At 38.0% G+C, this 22,153-nt stretch overlaps 1 protein-coding gene, 1 non-coding gene and 2 pseudogenes across 3 annotated transcripts in view; 2 read left to right on the forward strand and 2 right to left on the reverse strand.

The window, feature by feature from the left end:
* Positions 1-22,153, reverse strand: part of ARHGAP19 (Rho GTPase activating protein 19) — a 67,124-nt gene that overhangs the window by 34,764 nt on the left and 10,207 nt on the right. Inside the window, exons 2-4 of one of the 2 annotated variants that reach the window (XM_045853800.1) lie at positions 4,591-4,856; positions 3,606-3,686; positions 1,924-2,133 (exon numbers count right to left, since the gene is read on the reverse strand). In XM_045853800.1, coding sequence (XP_045709756.1) covers positions 1,924-2,133; positions 3,606-3,686; positions 4,591-4,856 — 557 coding nt within the window. The remainder of the gene's footprint in view (positions 1-1,923; positions 2,134-3,605; positions 3,687-4,590; positions 4,857-22,153) is intronic. The other variant, XM_045853801.1, reaches the window with a different exon arrangement.
* LOC123829176 lies at positions 439-545 on the forward strand. Its single transcript, XR_006787563.1, has one exon. It is a non-coding gene; the product is annotated as a U6 spliceosomal RNA (small nuclear RNA).
* Positions 15,096-15,640, reverse strand: LOC123828702 (annotated as a pseudogene).
* On the forward strand, positions 16,544-17,014 carry LOC123828703 (annotated as a pseudogene).

Below are 22,153 nucleotides of genomic sequence, written 5' to 3' on the forward strand. Positions count from 1 at the left end.
AATTGAAAATAAAAATCCCTTCTAGTGATCAGCAAGGCATGGCAAGTACTACAACTGTGCCACACCTCAATATGACCTGAAAGAACAGTGAATCCTGGGGTGATGAAGGGGAGGGTTTCAAATACCATCCTAAATCAGCTCAATGGGAAAGCAAACAGAAAAAGCATTCTTCATGTTACCCTTATAAAAAAAATTATCAATATTTTCCATATCTTTTTCAAAGATTCAACAATTTTATTTCTCTCCAAAATAATTGTAAAGTTATATAACATTCTCCTAATATTTTCTCATTTGTATCATCTGGATTATTACTGGTAGCACTAAAAAAATCTAATCTTATTAGGTTTTAGAAATTCAAACTTGATTTTCTTTTCAATAGTAAAAATTATTGAAAAGAAAAAATCTTACATTTACTTTTCTTAAAATTAGAAGCAAGAAGTGCTTGCTTCAGCAGCACATATACTAAAATGAGAATGATGCAGAGAAAACTAACGTGGCCCCTGCACAAGGGTGACACACAAATCCGTGATGCGTTCCATGAAAAAAAAATCAGAAGTAAGAGGAAAATGCTCATGGGTGGGAAAACCATAGCAGCATAACAGCTGTGCAACTGAAGAATGAACTCTCTGCCACACAGGCATGCAGGAGGATGAGGAAACAAGGAGCTGGAAACGGAACATTCTCCAAGATACATTAAGTAAAAAAAATAAATAAATATAATAACCTACCATTGCATAAAAAGAGGGAAAAGGAATATATCTAAGTATTTGTACATCTATAAACTATCTCTGGAAGGCTACATTAGCAGTCATAGCATGGTTTGCCTCTGGTAAGAAAAACCAGGTGCTGGGGGACAAGGGTGGGAAAGAGTCTTCTCACTGCATACTCTTTTGAACACTTTGAACATGAACCATGTGCATGTACTGACTATTTAAAAAGCAAATAACATTATTTTTGAAAAAGCAAACTTCAAGGAGGATAAACAGTAATGGAAAAAATACAGTAAAAAAATAAAATAATAAATACACAAAACAAACTTCCTTGGGATAGTGAACACACAACATAATATGCAGATGACGTATAATAGAATTGCACACCTGAAACCTATGTAATTGCATCAACCAATGTCACCCCAATATATTCAGTTTTTAAAAATCCTAGGGAAAAGGAAAAAAACTTCCAAGAGTAGAAACGATCTCAACTAAGGCATAACAATACACAGCAAAAGCCTCAAACTAAGGCAAATGCACCAAACCTATAACCATCTTGGTAATGTGAATTGATCCAATGAAAGCATACATTTATTAAGCAGCTAAATATTCAGAGCACTATACCAGGATCCCTGAGGAATAAAAAAATAAATAAAACTCATATTTTATCTCCAAAGAAACTAATTTTGCCCTGGCTGGTATTGCTCAGTGGATTAAGTGCCGATCTGCAAACCAAAGGGTCACTGGTTCAATTCCTAGTCAGAGCACAGGCCTGGGTTACAGGTCAGGTCCCCAGTTGGCGGCGTGCAAGAGGCAACAGATTGATGTATCTCTCACACATCAATATTTCTCTCCCTCTCTTTCTCCTTCCCTCCCCCTCTCTATAAAAATAAATAAATAAAATCTGTTTTTTTAAAAAAAGCTAATTTAGCAAGAAAAACATTTGATTAATTCAAACTTAGCTGGCCAATACCCAGTACCCAGAGAAGTTCAGAAACACCATGAAGTTTTAACCAATATTAGCAGAAGTATTTTTTTCTTTTTTCTTATTTTGTTTTCTTTTTCTTTTTTCTTTTTTGGGGGGCTGTCTAGCTGTGGGTTACTGGCTTTTCTTTTTTGGTATTGCTGTGGGTTACAAACACAAAGAGTTCCAAAGGATTTAACTAAATTGAAAGGAATGTATTGACATCTTCACCTCATCTCCCATACTCACCAGCAATTTTGAGATGTGCATGGAAATGTTTATGTGTCAGCAAGGGCTCAGGTAACTCTCCTAGAAACATCTTCAGCAAGGTGGCAACGTCATTTGAGTGAAACTCCCCTGATTCCAAGTCAATATCACTTCCATTATTGAGAGCATCCCTTAAAATCTGCTGCCGGACACTATTCCCTGGTACTCTAAACAAACCCTCTACCCGCAAGTCTGTTTAGCACGAGGGAAAACAGGAGACATGCAAAAAGGAAGCAAAAAGAGAAAGTATGATTAAAATAAGTCATCTAAAAGGCTACTTTACACTTGAAAGTCCGTAGAGAAGGTTTTTGCCCATTTTTCCAGAGTAGTTTAGAACCCACGCGCCCCTGAGGAGACAACCTGAACACCCCTGAGCACCTGGAGCTCTCCCAGACTGAGCCGGCCCACCCAGGAGTCATTCAACATCCTGAGGCTTATCTGGAGACTGACTTTAACCTAAACAATAGAAATGAGCTTGAAAAATAAATGGGAAAAAAGACACCTCTCCCTGGAAGCCCCTTTCCTTTGCCATCCGAGACTTTGTCTGAAGGGGCTGAGTTCACATGTGGAGGTTTGTTGCTGATACAGCTTCCCAGCCTAAAATATCTCTAGAGTCTCTGTGTTTCCTCTGGAACCGGGACTCGAACCTGTCAGATCACCTCTGTCTAAGATTCCTGGAACACAGTTCACACCATCCCAACTAAACTGTGCTTCCCTCCCAACCAGGTTCTAAGCTAATCTCAAGGGATAAAAAAGACAGAATGTACAGTTTTAGCTTGCTCTGAAAGAAGCATGAGAGTTCATGTTTTCAGTTTGGGTACGTATTTATCTTCCTATAACTCCCTAATTGAGGGGACCAAGTTCAAGCGCCTGAAGGGCCAGGCAGGTAACAGGACGTGAACGAGCAGGAACCGTAAGGAACGGGAAAGCACACACCTGTGCTCCAGCTGACGGTGAAGTGAGAGCAGGGCCCAAGGATGTCAGATCTTCCTGTCACCCCAAGAAATTAAAAACCTGGGTTCTCCCCATTTTAAAACACTGGTAACTAATTTTATTTTTAACTTCATCCTCTGCCAGTCAAACAATACATGAATGTGGATGACAAGCCCTTAGGCTGCCAGTTTGCAGCCTCTGCTCTAGCCCCTAGCAGTGTCCCACATAGAATAAGCCATTTATTGATAAATGTTGTTGCATTTATCACATAATGCCACACATTTCACATATGCTCAGCTATGCCAAGCACATAGAGCAATGACATAGCAACATGACTACTAAAATAGAAAATGGGAATTAAGTGAGAGTGTATTTTGATCATAGAATTCTAAAGAGGAATGTGTCTTTGGTGATAAATCATGCTCCCCTGAGTAAATGTTACAATTCTCTAGGGACAATGTATTTTTCCAGAAAAAAAATGTCTCTCTGAGTCAAGGGAAAGATGTGATTTCATAGACCCTATCTAATTTATATATGTCATTGAGAATAAAAACAAATCAATACATGAGATGAAATTTAAAAGAGAACAGAAACATGCTACCCGAAAGTATCACTGATCAGTGTCTTTGTTGACAGTTAATCAGTACACACTAACTCAAGGAGGTCAGCTCTCAGTAGAAAGCTGACAATTCTTCATTAACAAAGAGCGACAACCTTTCAAGTAGTCTTACTTTTGTGTAGATATTCAATTAGCTGGTATATCTGGGCAATGCCTTCCTCTGTCAATGGGGATCCAAATATTACTCCTTTTTCTAAAAAAAAAAAAAAAAAAAAAAAAACACAAATACGATAGGACAGGACCATATTCTCCACAAATAGTACACCATCAGCATACTGAAAACCACTCAAGCATCCTATGTCACAGTTCAGCAAATGCTTCCGCAAGGTCAATAAACAAAAACCTCAGAGCTGGAAGCGCACCAGAACATGCAGTCAAAACAACTCTCAATCAACTCTGCAAGTTTAATGTTAGACTGTAGGTTCTTTGCAGGCAAAGACCATCTTCTTATCTAGTAACAATACCTGAAATGTTGATATTTAATTTAAAAACAAACAGATAATAGCACTTCAGAGTCATAATTGTCAAAGCATAATAGGTTATCCACTAGAGTTGGTACAGGGTCTGATCTGTTATAATGTTTAAACTTTTTGCTACCTTAGTAATTTCCTTATATTGAATAAAATAAAACAGTGCCTCTTTAATCAAAAGCAGCACTACAAATTATTTTCTGGAAAGGCTTTTTTTGCGTGATTCATAGGTATTTGCTTCTTTAAAGCACTCCATGGAATGAAAACATTCAGGAATTAACAATTGCAGTAAAAAACGAAAAAAAAGTTGAAATTGTCTTACTGTACCTATAGCTGTATAACTTTGTTTTCTTAAATATTATTTTAGTACAGTATCAATAGGGTATGAAAATCAAGGTGCCCCTGATAAATATCTAAACTAACATGTCATCTCTCGAGGACCAATATATATTTGCTTCAGTTTATCTAGACTATTTTTACAACTTTTGTTTCACTACTTATGAAAATGAGAAAAATGACTGATTTTGCTTTATGGTATTAGCAACTCCTCAAGGAACATGCAGATGTGAAGGGTGAAGCCCAGGAAGCCACCGAGACAGGTGCACCTTTCCCCAACGCATCTCTTACCCTTCCGCTTGAGAGACATCAGAGACCGGAAGAAGCCTGTCGCCGCACCAGCCCCACCGGGCAACTTCAGGTCCACTTCTCCCATCAGCTGGGCCAGCTCGGTTCCAGGCAAATCAATGAGCCTTGTGATATTGCTGACCACCAGCTCAGTGAACACCTCAGGTTTCTCATGCCGGAGTTTTTCCACAAAAAAGTCAGGGTTGAAGATGATGGGCTGGCCTCGAAGGGAAGAGTCATTGCAGATAACAAAATTGCAGATGGCATCGCTGAAAAACGTGAAACAGAAGAACCTTGGGGGGATCGTTTTTATGTCCTTCTCATGCCCTCTCAACCACATAATTATTCACTCTTTCTGAGGGTTAATCTACACATTGGCCTTTTGGAAAACCTTATTCTTAATCTGTTCACTACACAAAAGAAGACAATTTGGACTGGTTGCTGTTTAAGTTATACCCACCTAGATTCTCAGGAATTTAGTTTAAAGAAAAGACACCAGATAGATAGCCTCTGTTATATGACCTGAGTTTGCCTCTTAATTTCAGGGATATAATGTAGGAAGACACAGATCCCTACAGCCTCCCAAATCTAACAACATACTAGAATCGGTCGTCACATAGACATTTCCTCATTAAAACAGCAAAACCCTGAATTATTACTTGTAAAACATCAGACCTGCAGCTGTTCCCCTAACACAGCAATGGGTAATCATCTGCCTAAGGCCTTCTTGGGAATATAGCCAATACTAGACAGTATTTCCCAAGCAGTGATCAGCTGCTGCCAGCACCATGTTCAGGCCAGTTTCAAACACCATGGGAACCATGTGCCAGTAAGCATAATACTATTTAAGAGCTAAAACTAAATTTAAATAGTGTCATAGACATTTTAAAGACAGTTACCTATAGGGTTCTTGGGTTCCTGGGTCCCTACACAGGAAAACATTTCTTTATAATCAACTCCCTTTAATTAAGCCATGCACTCTTGAATTCGGTTCCTCATAACCAAAAAGCCTTCACTAGAATGTAAGGCACAGTACGTAAAATATAGATATTAATTCAGCCTTGCCTAGGGCCAGCAATAGGTTTTATTTAAAAATCCTTCAATCCTGAATGCCTCTGTCCCATCATCGAAGTGCAACTTTTTCTCAGACAGATTCTTCTCCCTAAGGCACTTGAAAAAGTCTGTAGTATTTTGCTTCTAACTTCACTCTCCTGTCACTGAATAAACGCTCAGGAGATATGTTCTGTGGGCCCCTGATATTTGCTGGTATTCCACTCCTCCATCATTGGGGTTGTACTCCTGGCAAAGCTCCTTTGACTCTTAGAAATAATTCTCTCCCTCTTCTTCATTTCCTAATGCCTAACTACTGTACCTTTTACTTTTAATATGTTACATATAAGGACTGTGTTATTCCGAACTTCCAGCCAAGATGGAGGCGTAGGTAGACATACTGAGCCTCCTCGCACAACCAAGATAGGGACAACAATTTAGAAACAGAATAACAACCAGAACAGACAGAAAATTTAAGTGTACGGAAGTCAGACAACCCAAGAATTAAAACAGACACATTCATCCAGACCAGTAGGAGGGGCGGAGTCGGGCAGCCAGACGGAGAGGGGTTGAGGCGCAAAGAGCGGTGGGATCGGGCGAGTAAGGCATCCTGGGCACACAAGACCACAGCAGGCGGACCCTGGGTGCACAGGGAACAGCTGGCAGACCCTGGGCATGGGGTGGCAACCGGCAGACCCAGCAAGGCAGCAATTGTGAAGCAAGGCACTGCACACAACCCAGGGTCCCAGCGCAGGGAAATAGAGCCTCGGGGCACTGATTGAAAACACCTGTGGGAGTTGAGGCACAGGAAGAGACCCCCAGCCTCACAGGAGAGTTCGTTGGAGAGACCCACAGGGTCCTAGAACATGCACAAGCCCACCCACACGGGAATCAGCACCAGAAAGGCCCAGTTTGCTTCAGGGAAATGGCGGAAGGGACTGAAGTCCGACAGAGAGTGGAGCAAACGCCCTTGTTCCCTCTTGGGCCTCACCCCCACACACAGCGCCACAACCCAGCGACTGGGTTGCCCCGCCCTGGTGAACACCTAAGGCTCCGCCCCTCATATGTAACAGGTGCAACAAGACCAAAAAAAAAAAAAAATGGCCCAAACGGAAGAACAGATCAAAGCTCCACAGCAAATACAACTAAGCGACAAAGAGACAGCCAGCCTATCAGATGCACAGTTCAAAGCACTAGCGATCAGGATGCTCACAGAATTGGTTGAATTTGGTTGCAAATTAGATGAAAACCTGAAGGCTACACTAAGTAAAATGAAGGAAAATGCACAGGGAACCAATAGTGATGGGAAGGAAACTGGGACTCACATCAATGGAGTGGACCAGAAGGAAGAAAGAAACAACCAAACAGAAAAGAACAAAGAAACAAGAATTCAGAAAAATGAGGAGGGGCTTAGGAACCTCCAGGACATCTTTAAATGTTCCAACATCTGAATTATAGGAGTACCAGAAGGAGAAGAGGAAGAGCAACAAGTAGAAAAGTTATTTGAACAAGTAATAAAGGAGAACTTCCCCAATCTGGCAAAGGAAATAGACTTCCAGAAAGTCCAGGAAGCTCAGAGAGGCCCAAAGAAGTTGGACCCAACGAGGAACACACAAAGGCACATCATAATTACATTAGCCAAGGCAAAAATGAAGAAAAGAATCCTAGAAGCATCAAGAGAAAAGGAGACAGTAACTTACAAAGGAGTTCCCATCAGACTGTCAGCTGATTTCTCAAAAGAGACCTTGCAGGCAAGAAGGGGCTGGAAAGAAGTATTTGAAGTCATGAAAGGCAAGGACCTACATCCAAGATTGCTCTATCCAGCAAAGCTTTCATTTAGAATGGAAGGGCAGATAAAGTGCTTCCCAGATAAGGTCAAGTTAAAAAAAGTTCATCATCACCAAGCCCTTATTTTATGAAATGTTAAAGGGTCTTATCTAAGAAGAAGAAGATAAAAAACATGTGTATTAAAATGACAGCAAACTCACAATTATTAACAACCACACCTAAAACAAAAACAAAAACAAAAACAAACTAAGCAAACAACTAGAACAGGAACAGAACCACAGAAATGGGAACACATGGAGGGTTAGCAATAGGAGAGTGGGAGGAGGAGAGAGGGGGAAAAGGCACGAAGAATAAGTAGCATAGATGGTAGGTAGAAAATAGACAGGGAGAGGGCAAGAATAGTAGAGGAAATGTAGAAGCCAAAGAACTTATGACACATGGACATGAACTAAAGCGGGGGAACGTGGGTGGGAGAGGGTGTGCAGGGTGGCGGGGAGTGAAGAAGGGAAAATGGGACAACTGTACTAGCATAATCAATAAAATATATTTTTAAAAAAAAGAACTGTGTTATTCCATCTCTTTTAGCAGACCCATCACTGCCTATTTGCACCCATTACCAATTATCTCTAATGTCTTGCTCTAATTCTTATTATATAAACAGTAATCTATTATATAACTGATGAGTAGTTACAACACAAGCCCGAAAGGACAAGTAATCATATCTGTCAAGCAAGGTCGAAATTCACCTGACTTATATGAACATCCCCACAATAAAAACAACCACAACTTAAAAGCCTTCCACAACACCTAGGCACCAAAGCACTGTTCCAGGGAAAATGACTCCTCCAAATAATAAACATAACTAATCTATAACACTTTGCCAACACTGCATGGATAATTTTTAATAATGGTATAATGAAAAAAAAGCACAGGTAAACTTCAAAGTTCAGCTCTACTTCCTTGAAAAATTATTATATAATTTTAATCAACAACCCATATCTTCAGTTGATAGCTACTATATTCCTTCTTTTCTCTACAATGATAACACACAATAAGAATTGACATAAAAATTAAAAATTATTAATGTGTTCTCAAGCCAAAAAGTCATTAAAGAAAGAATATTTAAAATGCCTGTCTCCTCAACCTTTTTACACACTAAGGCAAGTTATTTTTCCTGTATAAATTTCAAGATGCCAATGATTATAATATAAGCCAATTAAAATCAAAAGCAACTTTATCCTAAACTGTTCACAATGTCAGCTTATTTCAGTCAAAAAACAAAAGTCAACATAAAACTATTGCATATAATCACTGTCAATGAAAAATTACTACTCCACAGTCAGAAAAACATGAAATGTGTCAGCACTGAAGAGTCTTACAATTCATCGTTTAAACTATCATTTTACAGATTTCACATTCCTTTTAATTCTGAAAAACAGATTTCAGACCAAATAGTTCTAATACATAAATGTATATAAATAGCATCCATTATGTCCCTAAAATATAAACACATACTCACATGTAACCTCCAGCTCTTTATTGTCATCCCGAGCAAGACTCAGTTAAGAGTCTAAAACTTGTACCACAGTTGACCCTATGGCACTAAACTGGATCAAACACACCAGCGAGAGAGGAGCTAGAAGACAGCCAGGAGAAGAACGAAGTCCCAACTACATTGTTTCTTAAAAGACTCCTACCTGACCATTGCCCCCAAGTCCACCCCTTCCTAAGTAAGTAGAACAGGTAAAAAAATGAGTAAGTTCAAGGCAGCCCCTACCTATTCACAAAAAAAAACACAAGAAAAAGATACCTTGGGAGTCCTAACACACCAGTAACAAGCAATCTCAGTTTCCTTTCCCCTTCTGCTTTTTCTCCCCTTCCTTCCCACGATCATTCACTCTTGTATTGCCACGCTTTAATTTCTTTAACTTAGTTTTTTCCCCTTCTTCCTCACTTTTTCTGAGTAGAGCATCTGGCAAGGTAAGATGTAAGAGAGAGAAATTATTAAAAAAAGAAGTAAAATAGAAGATGAGAGATGGAAAAGACAGGCATAGTGGGTTATGTTTTTAAATAATCCCCCATATCACAAAGCCTGCTAATCCCTTTCCACAGAACACAGGAACCCACAATATAAAGCAGAGAATATCCAAGAGCATGGCTAAGAATTTAAGAGATTTCAAGAAATAAAGAAAAAATACTATATTTAAGCAAATATAACTTCCTACTCTGCCTTATCTTATTTTAAAACAAACTCTAAGTTTGTTCAAGTTCAAGAAAAATAAATTTCTTACACAAGAGTTGAAAGCTTCGGATGAGGCATTGGTAAATGGAAGAGACAGGGAAAAAGCTTTCTCCTTGTTTGTTGTGACAAAGGAACCCTCCTTTCCCTGCCCCATTAGAGCCTACACAAATTCCAGGCATGTTACAGGACACAAGGGCACATTATGGGGCCTGAAAGGCGGTACTTATTAGGACTCTAAGCACTCATCTGCAAAAAGGAACAAAACAGAAATTAAAAACTGGACCAGTTCATTGTATCTGCCAACACACAGATGAAATTCAACAGTAGTCTCCCGTCACACTGGAAGTTGTATTAGGTGAAACAATCACGTAATGCAGGAATACAAGAACAAGTAGTTTTATAAAATGAAAGGAAAGGTGATCCCTACCTCACATCATACACAAAAAAATAAATTCCAGGCAGAAAGAAGACCTAAATACAAAAAGCCAGTCTTTAAAAAATTTAGAAAAGAGTATAGATGAATAAATTAATAAAGCAGAGGAAAGGTTTCTTAAACAAGATAGAGAGTACAATCCACAAATAAAAGACCGATACATTGAACTACATTAAAATTTAAAATTTCTATAAGCAAATGACATTTTAAACAAAGTTCTTAAAAAATGAAGTCACATGCCTCTGGAGAAAGGAACTGCATGAAAGCAGTGGGAGAGACACTTTTCACTGTATGTACTCTTTTGTACTTTCTGGATTTTTGATTCATGTGAACATATCTATTCATAATAAATAAAAAGCAAATTTCAAACTTTAAAAGTAATAATAAAAGACAGCCATAAACTGGAAAAGAAAATTTGCCTTAAATTAAAAAGGATTAACATCCAGAATTGATCAGTATGCATAAAATTTATTTTAAAAATACACTCAACTCTCAGACTAGCTTTATCCAAATACCATATGATCTCACTTACATGTGGAATCTAATGAACAAAATAAACTGATGAACAAAACAGAAACAGAGGCCTAGACACACAGAACAGACTGACAGCTGTCAGAGGGGAGGGGGCGCAGTGAGGCAGAAGTGGGCAAAGGGGAGATATCCATAATAGGGTCAACAATAAAAATAAAGTTAAAAAAATGATAATAATGTGGAGAAATTTTGACCATTCTTTTTTTCTTTTTATTTGTCATTTCTTCCTTTTTTGAGGAAGTCCAATTGTTCCACAGGTAACTGAGGTTCTGTTTATTTTTCAGCTTTTTCCCCTGTTTTAGTGTGCATTTCCTTTGCTATGTCTTCAAGTACATTAATCTTTTTTTTTTTAATATTTTATTTCTTTTTAGAGAGGGGAAGGGAGGGAGAAAGAGAGGGAGAAACATCAATGTGTGGTGGCCTCTCGCATGCCCCCTACCAGGGACTTGGCCTAGGCATGTACTCTGACTGGAAATCAAACTGGCAACCCTTTGGTTAGCAGGCCAGCACTCAGTCCACTGAGCCACACCAGCCAGGGCAAGTTCATTAATTTTTTATTATTCAGTCTCTAGTTTGCTATTAAATTCATACAGTTAATTTTTCCTCTAAGATATTATGTTTGTCAACCCTAGCAATTACATGTTTTCCTAAATCATTAATGTTTTTTGTCATTATGTTGTTTTTATTTCAATGTTTGATCAAATTGGCTAATGAAACCATGCAGACCTAGATTTTTCTTTGTGAAAAGCTTTTCAATTATATATTCAATCGATTATGTGTATTGGCTATTCAAATTTTCTATTTCTTGTATTAATTTTGGTAAGTTGTGTATTTCTAGGAAAATGTCTATTTCACATAAATTTTCAGACTTTATCGACATAAGCTTGTCTGTAACACCCTCACGAGAACTTTTTAATGTGTCTGGGTTCTACAGGGATGTCCTCCTCTTTGCTCCTGGTATTGGTAATCTATGGTTTCTCTTTTTTAATGTATTAATCTGATTAAAGGTTTATCGATTTTATTAGCTTTGTCAAGGTCTTGTTGAATCCCTCTATTATGTTTGTTGTTTATTTCATTAATTTCTGTCTTTTTTACTTCCTTTTTTCTACTTTCTTTGCTGGATTCAGGATAATAGTGACACTGCCAATCAGTGGGAAATGGATGATCAGATGGAAGGAAGAAAAGTGACAACTGACACCTACCTCACACTGTCCACAAAGATCAATTCCAAGTGAACTGTAGGTCTAACGGTGCATAGCAAAATGATAAACCTACTAGAAGGTAATATACAAATATATTCTTAAACTTAAGGTGGGTAAATAAATTTTTAAATATTAATCATAAAGAAAAACATTAATACATTTCAATTCATTAAAATAAGAACTTATAGTCATCAAAGACACTATTAAGAAAGTGAAAAAGCCACAGAGAATGGGAAAGTATAATTGCAATATACATAGCCAAGAAAGAGGGAGGCTCAAATCTTGATTATATTAAGTATCCCTACTAATGAATAAGAAAAAAACAATGACCCAACTGAAAAGCTGGCACGATATTTCAACAAAATCTCATAAAAAGAATAGCCAAATGGCCAGTATGTTCATGGAAAAAATTACTCAATATCATTAGTCATCAGGGAAATACAAATCAAAAAACAATGACAGACTGGCCTGGCTGGTGTGGCTCAGTGGATTGAGTGCTGGCCTGCGAACCAAAAGGTCACGGGTTGGGTTCCATCAGGGCACATGCCTGGCTGTGGTTGCGAGCCAGGCCCCCGGTTGGGGGTGTCCAAGAAGCAAACTTTCTCTCACACTTTGATGTTTTTCTCTCTTTCTCCCTCCCTTCCCCTCTCCAAAAATAAATAAAATATTTTAAAAATAAATAAAAATTAAAATTGTGGTATATACAATGGCATACCTTACAGCAATGAAAATGGACAAATTCTAGTTATATGTACCATCATGGATGAATCTCACATATAATGAGCAAAAGAAGTCACACAGACACAGAAACCATTTACTATATAATGCCATTTATATCAAATTTTAAAAAAAGACAAAACTATAGTGTTTAGAGATACTTGCTTAAGTGGTAAAATTGTAAAGAGAAGCAAAGATTTATTTACCATAAATTTTAGGATGATGGTTACCTCTGGGGATTAGTGCTTAAGAGGAGGCCTGAGAATATGAGAGGAGTTTCTAGGCTGCTAGAAATGTTCTTGTGATCATCTCTGAGCTATGGGGGAAAGGGAGGGGTTCATTTGAAGTAAATATGGCAAATGTTAAGATCTGTTGAAGCTGAGTGCAGGAAAAGTGTTGATATTATTCTGTATATTCATATGTATAATCAACGTCTTTCATGACAAATTATTTTAAGGAACCAAGTAGTTTCGACCTAAACTTTGGTATAACTTGATGTACATATGATAGAAAATCAAAGTATATACTAAAAGTTAATTTCCTCATCATAAAAGTTTTCAATAGCCAGAACCAGGAGAATTAGATTAGGTGTGTAGGCACAGAGATAGCAAATGGCTTCAGTATTTAAATGCATATACTAGGCAACTATCCCAAAGAGTGATAAAGGCAAGACCTACCCCTCAAAAAGGATAATTTTTATAACCTATTTATAGTCTGCAATAATCACTTTTACCACTAGATGGAACCCTACATGAAAGGTGATATGCCTAGTGAAAGAACTAAAAACAGAACCCACAGCTAAAAAATCAATTACAGAAAAATGAAATGCATGTGCCTTTGAGACATGTTGAAGCCATTAATCTGCAAAATCCAAAGGAAAAAAATCTGTACCTGCCGATGTATCTTTTGGCTGACTCCTACTACAACTTCATACCCACAAAACTAAATGTTTCCTCCCTAGTGAATTGCTTAACTTGATTTGTTCTCCAAGAACCACAACCTTGGCAACATCTATCAAAATACGAGCTATATTTAAAGTTGTCTAAACCTAATTTACCACCCTGAGAGAAGTACGCACTCTCTTACTGCTTTCCCACCCTCCAAAGCATGGCTCTGAAACATGGCTTTCCATGTGTCCCTTTGTGTGACAGGAAGGCACACAAATATCAAGCAAGAGGCTATTATTCTTTCCTTTTCTACATATCAAATTTAAGCTGGTATCATAAAAGTTGTGCATAAGAAGAAAAGATAAAACAGACCCCATATGCCTACATTGGCAGGGTTTTGTTTTGTTTTTTTTTTTGTAACAAAAATGGTACAAAGTTGATAAGTAGTACTGTAAGATATCAGGGAACAATATCCAATTTCTTAGACAAAAATTCTGAAACATTTACACCCTAAGGTCTGCCTTTACGAGTAGCTGTCCAAGGTTTGGTATTATGAACCTCCTTTCTTTAATGTAGATTCCAAAAGTCTGCACAAATATATTTGGCCATTATATTTGGTCTCAACTTGAACTACTCAATAAATTCAAAGTACTAGAGTAACTTAATCTGAATTAAATTGGTAAACTACTTAAAGATGAAAGAAGTTTTTTTTCAAGACAGCATGTTTATAAACCAAAATTAACAACAGAGGGCAAACAGAATACCACGTTTTTCCATGTACAATGTGCTCCCATGTATAATGCATGCTCACATTTTTTGGCCCAAACTTTCATGAAAAAAATCTTTCATTTTCATTTCTTAATTCAACTTTTTACTTATTTGTATTTAGAAACAAAACTGATTATCACATTCCAGGGTATTATTTTGCATACAGATATCGTCATTGCTTTCTAGAGTTACATTTTTAATGCATAAGTAAAAGAATTAAAAACATTAGCCCTGGCTGGTATGGCTCAGTGAATTTAGTGCCAGTCTACAAACCAAAGGGTCACTGGTTAGATTCCCAGTCAAGGCCATGCCTGGGTTGCCAGCTAGGTCCCCAGTTGGGGGCATGCAAGAGGTAAGCACACACTAATGTTTCTCTCCCTCTCTTTCTCCCTCCCTTCCCCTCTCTCTAAACATAAATAAATAAAATATTTTTAAAAAAGAATTAAAAGGGCAGGGAAAAAAACAAATAAAAAACATATAGATACGGAATTAGTACTACCCATGTATAATGCACATCCTTATTTTTCCCTCAAAAATTTGGGCAAAAAAGTGTGTATCATATACAACAAAATACAGTAATCTGCTTTTTTTTAAAAGATTTTATTTATTTATTTTTAGAGAGGGAAGGGAGGGAGAAAGAGAGAGAGATACATCAATGTGCAGTTGCTGGGGGCTGTGGCCTGCAACCCAGGCATGTGTCCTGACTGGGAATTGAACCTGCGACACTTTGGTTCGCAGTCCGCGCTCAATCCACTGAGCTACACCAGCCAGGGCAGTAATCTGTTTTTAATCCTAATCAGAAGAAAACTTGTATCATCACTTGAAATATATTTACTAAAGACAACCAGCACTCTGCTTTTACTTTTATTAACATTTATTTTATACTGAATTTACTCCCAGACCATAAGCTTTTGTTTCTTCAGTTTCTTCTGGGGTATCTTTTTCCTCTGTGCAGCCTCCTCTTCTGGTTTAGGAATGGTCTGCTCTTTTTCAGTAGAATATCTCAATGTGGCCGAGACAGCTCGTGTGTGGGTCAACCTGCCCATGAGCTTGGTAAGTTCTGTGCCACACCTTAGGAGCTTTGCTCACCCAGATGTGCTCAATGACCAGAGAATCTACATCTAAACTCTTAAGTTCAGCATTACTCTCTGCATTTTTAAGCATGTGCAGCAAAAATTCAGCGTTCTTTTTGGGTCACCCACCCTGTGTCCAGCCCCACCATTTGGCCTGAGCACACCTACCAGCTCCACCAGTGTAATGATGGAATGGCACACGTTGCTTCTGACGTCCTTCAGATACTTGGTGGCTTTTCAAGTATGCATACCCTGATGGCTTGGGCAGTTTCGTGATTATTCTTAAAGTGAACACGAAGATCTGAACCTCTTGATTTGCGTAAATTTGTGGAGTTTTCTGGGTCAAGTGAATAGCAAACCATTTTCAGAGATCACCTCTAGCCACTTTCAGGAAGAATGTAAGAATTCTTGATTGCTTATCTCTTAGCCTAAACATTTTTGGAAACCTGATTTGAGATTTTTGCTCTATGGAATAACATGTAATATTCTCAGTCCAAAAGGCTAATATTCTTCCTCAGAGTAACAATAACACTAATTTATTGATATATATTTACTCATCAATTTTTATTCTTTTGGGTGTCACAAGAATTGGTATTACAGTCACCCCTCTATATCTGCTTGTTCCAGGAACAAAAAACATTCAAAAAATGTTACATTGTGGCTGACATATACCATACATCAATAGTTAGGCCTACTGGTGGTTGCATCTGTACTGAACACGTACAGACTTCCTTTCTTGTTATTTCCAAACAATACAGCATAACAACTATTTACATTAGGTATTAAGAATACTCTAGACATGATTTAAAATACACAGGAGGATTGAATTGGATTATATTCAAATGCTACACCATTTTTTTAAAGATTTTTTTTAAGATTTTATTTATTTATTTTTAGGGAGGAGAAGGGGAGAGAAATGTCAATGTGTGGTTGTCCCTCACACAGCCCCTACTGGGGATCTGGCTGGCAACCCAGGCATGTGCCCTAGACTGGGAATCGAACTGGCAACCCTTTGGTTTTCAAGCCAGTACTCAATCCACTGAGCCACACCAGCCAGGTCCAAATACTACACCATTTCACATACGGGATTTGCACATCCATGGATTTTGGTGTGAGGACGGGGAGCCCAGGAACCAATCCCTCTAAGATACCAAGGGGTGACTATAATTCTGTTGCTGCTCACAGGTGGTGTACAATAGGTAGTTTACTTATATTAGAAAAATAACACCAAGCACTTGTAGATACAGAGCCACAGCACAGTTACGATGCCATGTGGAAGATGAAGTCACACCTCTCACATGGCCCCTCCGGCCAGCCAGGCACCTCAGATAAGAGCTGTGCCCAGGCCAGCACCAGAAACTCAGCCACCAACGCCAGCTCTACCATCTGCTGTGGGCTCACTTGCTGCTGCCCCCCAGCAGCCAGGTCGCATGGCCCAGGTGGCAACCACTGCAGCTGGTGTGGCTGTGGGCTCTGCTGTCAGCCACACTCTAGGTCAAGCCATCACTGGGGGCTCCAGCGGAGGAAGTAATGCTGAGCCCTCAAGGCCTGACATCACTTACCAGGAGCTTCAGAGAACTCAGCCGACATCCCAGCAGCAGCAGCAGCAGTTTGGCCCATGCCACTGTGAGATGAAACAGTTTTTGGACTGTGCACAGAACCAGAGTGACCTTAAGCTTTGTCAGGGTTTCAGTGAGGTACTAAAACAGTGCAGGTTTGCAAATGGGTTAGCCTAATCGAGAAGTTCATATAGAAGAAATGGAAAATCATCTCTCGTGACCAAGTTAATTTATTATAAAGATATAATTGATAGTGAAAATATAAAACTACCAGTTAAACCTATCCTACCATTAATAACTTCCTTGCCTCAGAACTGCAATAGAAAAGAGTGTTCTTACTATACAGCAGTTCACTGAGGTGGCATTGAGTTTGGGGCTGGGCAAATGTTTGTGTGGCCTCCTTAAACCTGCTTTTGTGATGTTACTGTTTGTGAATCAATTAGAATAAAGTGATTTTCTTTAAAAAAAAGAAAAGAAAAGTAACACCAAATATCCTATTTCTTTGGAGAAAATTCTGTAAGATGCTTTGCTGACAATACAGGGCCTTGTTATCTACGTGTACAAGCTATTGACCCCTTGCCCTGGCCAAGTGGCTCAGTTGGTTGGGGCATCATTCTGTGCACCAAAAAGTTTCGGGTTCAGTTCCAGTCAGGGTATATATCTAAGCTGCAGGTTCGATCCCCAATCAGGGCGCATATGGGAAGCAACCAATTGACATTTCTCTCTCACATCGATGTTTCTCTCTCTCCCTTCCTCTCTCTCTAAAATCAATAAACATATCCTCGGGTGAGAGTTAAAACAACAGCTATTAATCCCTCAAAAAAAGCAATCAAAGCTTCAGAAAACTCTTTTCTACAGACTTTAAATGTCATGAGCCTCAGGCAATTAAAACTCAAAGTATATGATCTGATTAGGTTTCAAAAGACTGTTACTAAATCCACTTGTTCCAAAGTTCAGAGTGGCACTGTCCAAGAGACAATAGACGCTTCTGCTCTGGCACATGACTAGTTCATATCTACACAAGTTTACAAATTGAAAATTCTTAAGAGTCTATACCTTAGTCAATATTCTATCAACCTAATTACAAGTATCTTTATCAACTAGCATAAGAAGGTTAACTGCTTTTCTGAGACACGTAGTAGCCAAACAAGAAATCAGTCACTCATGTGTCATTAAAATCAAACTAACCATGATCTACTGAATGCTTTGCAATTTTAAGAAATTGTAAGATATAGGCACAAGAGACCAAAGTAAGTCTCTGGCCTCCAAAGGTAAAAACCCACTAAGCACTACAAAATTCTATTTATTTTGTTCCACTACCTCTATTTTCAAAAATACAAATGGCCAATTCTGGATGCAATTAGCATTTGGAGGCCCAAGAAGATGACTTTGAAAATTAGGTTGCAAACAATTTTATTTCATTGCATTTGCATATATTAGCCTCCTAAGCATCAGTATTTGAAAGAGATCTTTGGGCATTTGTCAAACTCCTCCGAAACTGAAAGTGATTATGAGACTTTTTTCCCTGTAGTAAATCTGAAGCAACCGCCACCCTAGTAAACACAACACGCACACTTTCCCACCCAGCACCCTGAATGACACCAACTGTTGAGATGATGTAATGTTGAAAAGATAAATTCTAACATATGAGGTTTATGCTACATAAATTATATAATAATTTTGAAATTAAGTTTTTAAAAATTTAAATATTCCAATTTGTTTCAACACTTTTATTTCTGAACACCTAAAAAGACTCTATTGTCAGTTAAAATGTTTATGCTTTAATAAAATTTAGACTTTAGCCTCTGTACAGTTTTAACACACACACCCCAGATTCAAATTTTCAGTGAAAATTGTTAACGCAACGACATTAAGTGCATGTTTCACATTGGTGGACAGATTTTTAATATTTAAAAGCCACGTTTATTTATTTAATGAAAAGCACAGATAAAAAAACTGATCTCTTGTTTAAGGTCATTCTAACAATTAAAGCAGACTGAACGCCATCTAACTGAGGAGAGCTTAGTCACAAGGATAGCTGCCACAAAATGATCTTACCAAGAGGAAAAATCAAAGTACACCTTGTTACTTGAATGAAATAACTATTATTGCAAACAACAGAGATTGGGAGATTCTACAATTCAGAAACCTTTAAAATGAGAAATATACTTAAGTATACAAAAGTTAGCCATACCTCCAAGGGCTTCTTATACAGTGCATGTAGTGATCTCTGACTAAAGTATAAAGATTTTTTTTAGATAGTAAAAAGTATATAATGATAATGTTGAGTAAAATGTTACTAAATACATTGCTGTACACTTTCTTGGCTTCTGATCTTCCCCTATTTCTTAGTTTCCTGTTATTTGGTGAGTTTTTCTTTAGTTTCACTGTCACTACATACTTGGCTTTACTATTGTAATTGTGTTCAGTATGAAAATAAAACAAGTGAAGAATTTTTCATTATATATATAATCCCAAAGTCACGTTTCTAAATAATGAGGTTCTCTCCTCCCCAAAGGTATAACTGAAGCACGGAGGCAAATTTAGTTATCATTATAGTGACATGCAACTACAAATTTAATATTAAGAACTACATGATATCTATATTTCATTCATGATTTTTTCTTTTTTTTATCGATATTGATAGAACCTGGTTGAGACACCTTTATCTCTAATCAGATAACATAGTATTCTAAAGTATGTAAAATACTGTTTTACTTTTTTATTACAACACATTTCGGAAACTTGGACGAAGATGAACCAAATCATTTTAATTTTCTATGGTGAAAAATGAAAAGCCCAAAAATCTCAGTTCATATAATCAGGAACCTTTTTGAAGTGGATGTAGCTTTATATGTTATGTTGGACAACACTTTCTGTTGAACTGGGAGAAATTTATCTGTTATAGATTGGCTAAGATCATTGTTGTATTTTATAATCTTACTGAATGCCAAATTAGTTTTTGTGCTATGTAATACACTCTGGTCAGTAAGCAAAAAAAAATAAGGTCTAAACTTAATTAGCTTTATTTGAAACTGATCTATATGCCTTTAAGGAAAACACCTAATTTTCATACTTGTGAATATAAATAATATTTTAATTATGTAATAACTCTTCAAAAGCTCAAGGGTTGCCCTGGCTGGTGTGGCTCAGTGGATTGAGCACTGGCCTGTAAACCAGAGGGTTGCAGATTTGATTCCCAGTCAGGACACATGCTTGGGCCACAGCCCTGGGGGCCAGGTCCCCAGTAGGGGGCACTCAAGAGACAACCACACATTGGTGTTTTTCTCAGTCTTCTCCCTCCCTTCCCCTCTAAGAATAAAATAAAATCTTTAAAAAAAAAAAAAAGCTCAAGGATTAATACTATGGCATAACTAAACTAAACTCAACTGGCAGGAGTTTGAATTTTTCTTTTTCTGTGGTTCTGTTTCATTCTTGCAATAACAAAAATTGGTGTTTAGCTTTTAGGCAATAGCTCAACTTTACAAATTACCTATACTTAACTTAGTAAATGATACTATTATTTATGATGTTTTCATCTTAATATCTTAAAAGCTATGGCTACCCTGGCCCAGTAACTCAGTTAAAGCATCCTCCCAATACACCAAGGTTGCGGGTTTGATCCCCAGTGAGGGCACACACAAGAAGCAACCCGAGAATGCATAAAAATGTAGGACTATAAATCCGTGTCTGTCTGTCTGTCTGTCTCTCTTTCTCCACCCTCCACCCTCTCCTCTCTTTCTCTCAAAAATCAATTAAAAAAATTTTTTTAAAGTCCCTGGCCAGACAGCTCAGTTAGAGCATCGTCACATATGCCAAAGTTGTAGGTCCAATACCCAGTCAGTGCACATACAAGAATCAACCGATGGCCCTGGCCAGTGTAACTCAGTGGATTGAGCATGGACCTGTGAAGGAAAAGGTCACCAGTACAATTCCCAGTCAGGGCAAATGCCTGGGTTGCAGGCCAGGTGCCCAGTAGGGGACATGCAATAGGTAACCACACATTGCTGTTTCTATCCCTCTTTTTCCTTCCTTTCCCCTCTCTCTAAAAATAAATAAATAAAATCTTAAAAAAAAGAATCAACTAATGGATGCATAAATAAATGGAACAACAAATCGATGTTTCTCTCTCTCACCTCCTCTCTCTCTCTAAAATCAGTAATTGTTTTAAAACATTAATTTAAAAATTAAAAATTAAAAAGTTATGTCTTTATACAAACTTGTAGTTATGAATTTGATACTAACACATTTCCCATGATAAAATGTCATTCACTGTCACTAACCTACTCCATATTTGAATAATTATTTATAAGGTAAGTTTTGAGCAAAACTTGTCAGCATCTGATGAAACTGTTTTAATACTCCCCATGATAGTATTATACTTAATTACAAAAAAGAACATTGGTGGATGGCCTAATCTACATTTATGACAGCTGAACATTTTTTAACTTGTTTCAAAAATCATAATTTACTTTATTAATATTTTAAATGGTTTTCCCACCAGATTTTAAATAGTAGTAACAACCATAACACAAGACTGCCAACTGCACGGCACAGACAATAAAAGCTCTAAGAATTCAGAAGTAGGAGAGGATCTCTCACCCATATATGAGTTGAGATCTGAGCTAGGTCTTAAAAATGAGTAAAGTTTGGACAGTGGGAAATAATAATCATAATGCTTAAATAAGGGACTGATTGTTTATTTGTTTGCTTTTTGTTTGTTTTTAAGAAACATACAATGCTTTCTCCACATAGCAGTGGAAAGTCCTTGTCACGACAAATCTTCAACAAAGGGAAGTGCACAGGAGAGTGAGAGAGACAGCAGGGGACACCTGCTGTCCAGGCTCCCCACCCCCTCCTTCCCCTTTCCTCTGGTAACTGCACCCCTATTCTCCTTTGAGGACTAACCTCTCTCCAGCTTTCAGTCCATGTGGTTTGGTGAGTTGATGCTTCCCCCTGGACGCCAAATGCAAGCAAATGACCCAGGAGTAACTAATCAAAACACTCTACCCTCCTCCATGTCTGAGGCAAAGGCCCACAGGCCAGATCAGGACAAAAGGACTCAATTTCAAAACTCTTGCTAGACACTAAGATTGCTTAACTAACTAGTAGAATGCATGGCTGAAGGTGTTGGTGGCCCGTTACTGCCACCTTTTATGAAGAACCTGCCTTCCTATGAAGCAGCACCAGAGGACATCAGATCTAAGAGAGCCTGAGGCAGATGCCTAGTGACGCTGAGATTTGAGATTACCAGTACAGACTACACTGTGCTTGATCTATACTCTGGACTTTTCAGTTTCTTGGGCCAATCAATGT

This window comes from Phyllostomus hastatus, unplaced genomic scaffold (genome assembly GCF_019186645.2).
Source record: "Phyllostomus hastatus isolate PE091 unplaced genomic scaffold, TTU_PhHast_1.1 phas_scaffold_1066, whole genome shotgun sequence".
NCBI lineage: Eukaryota > Metazoa > Chordata > Mammalia > Chiroptera > Phyllostomidae > Phyllostomus > Phyllostomus hastatus.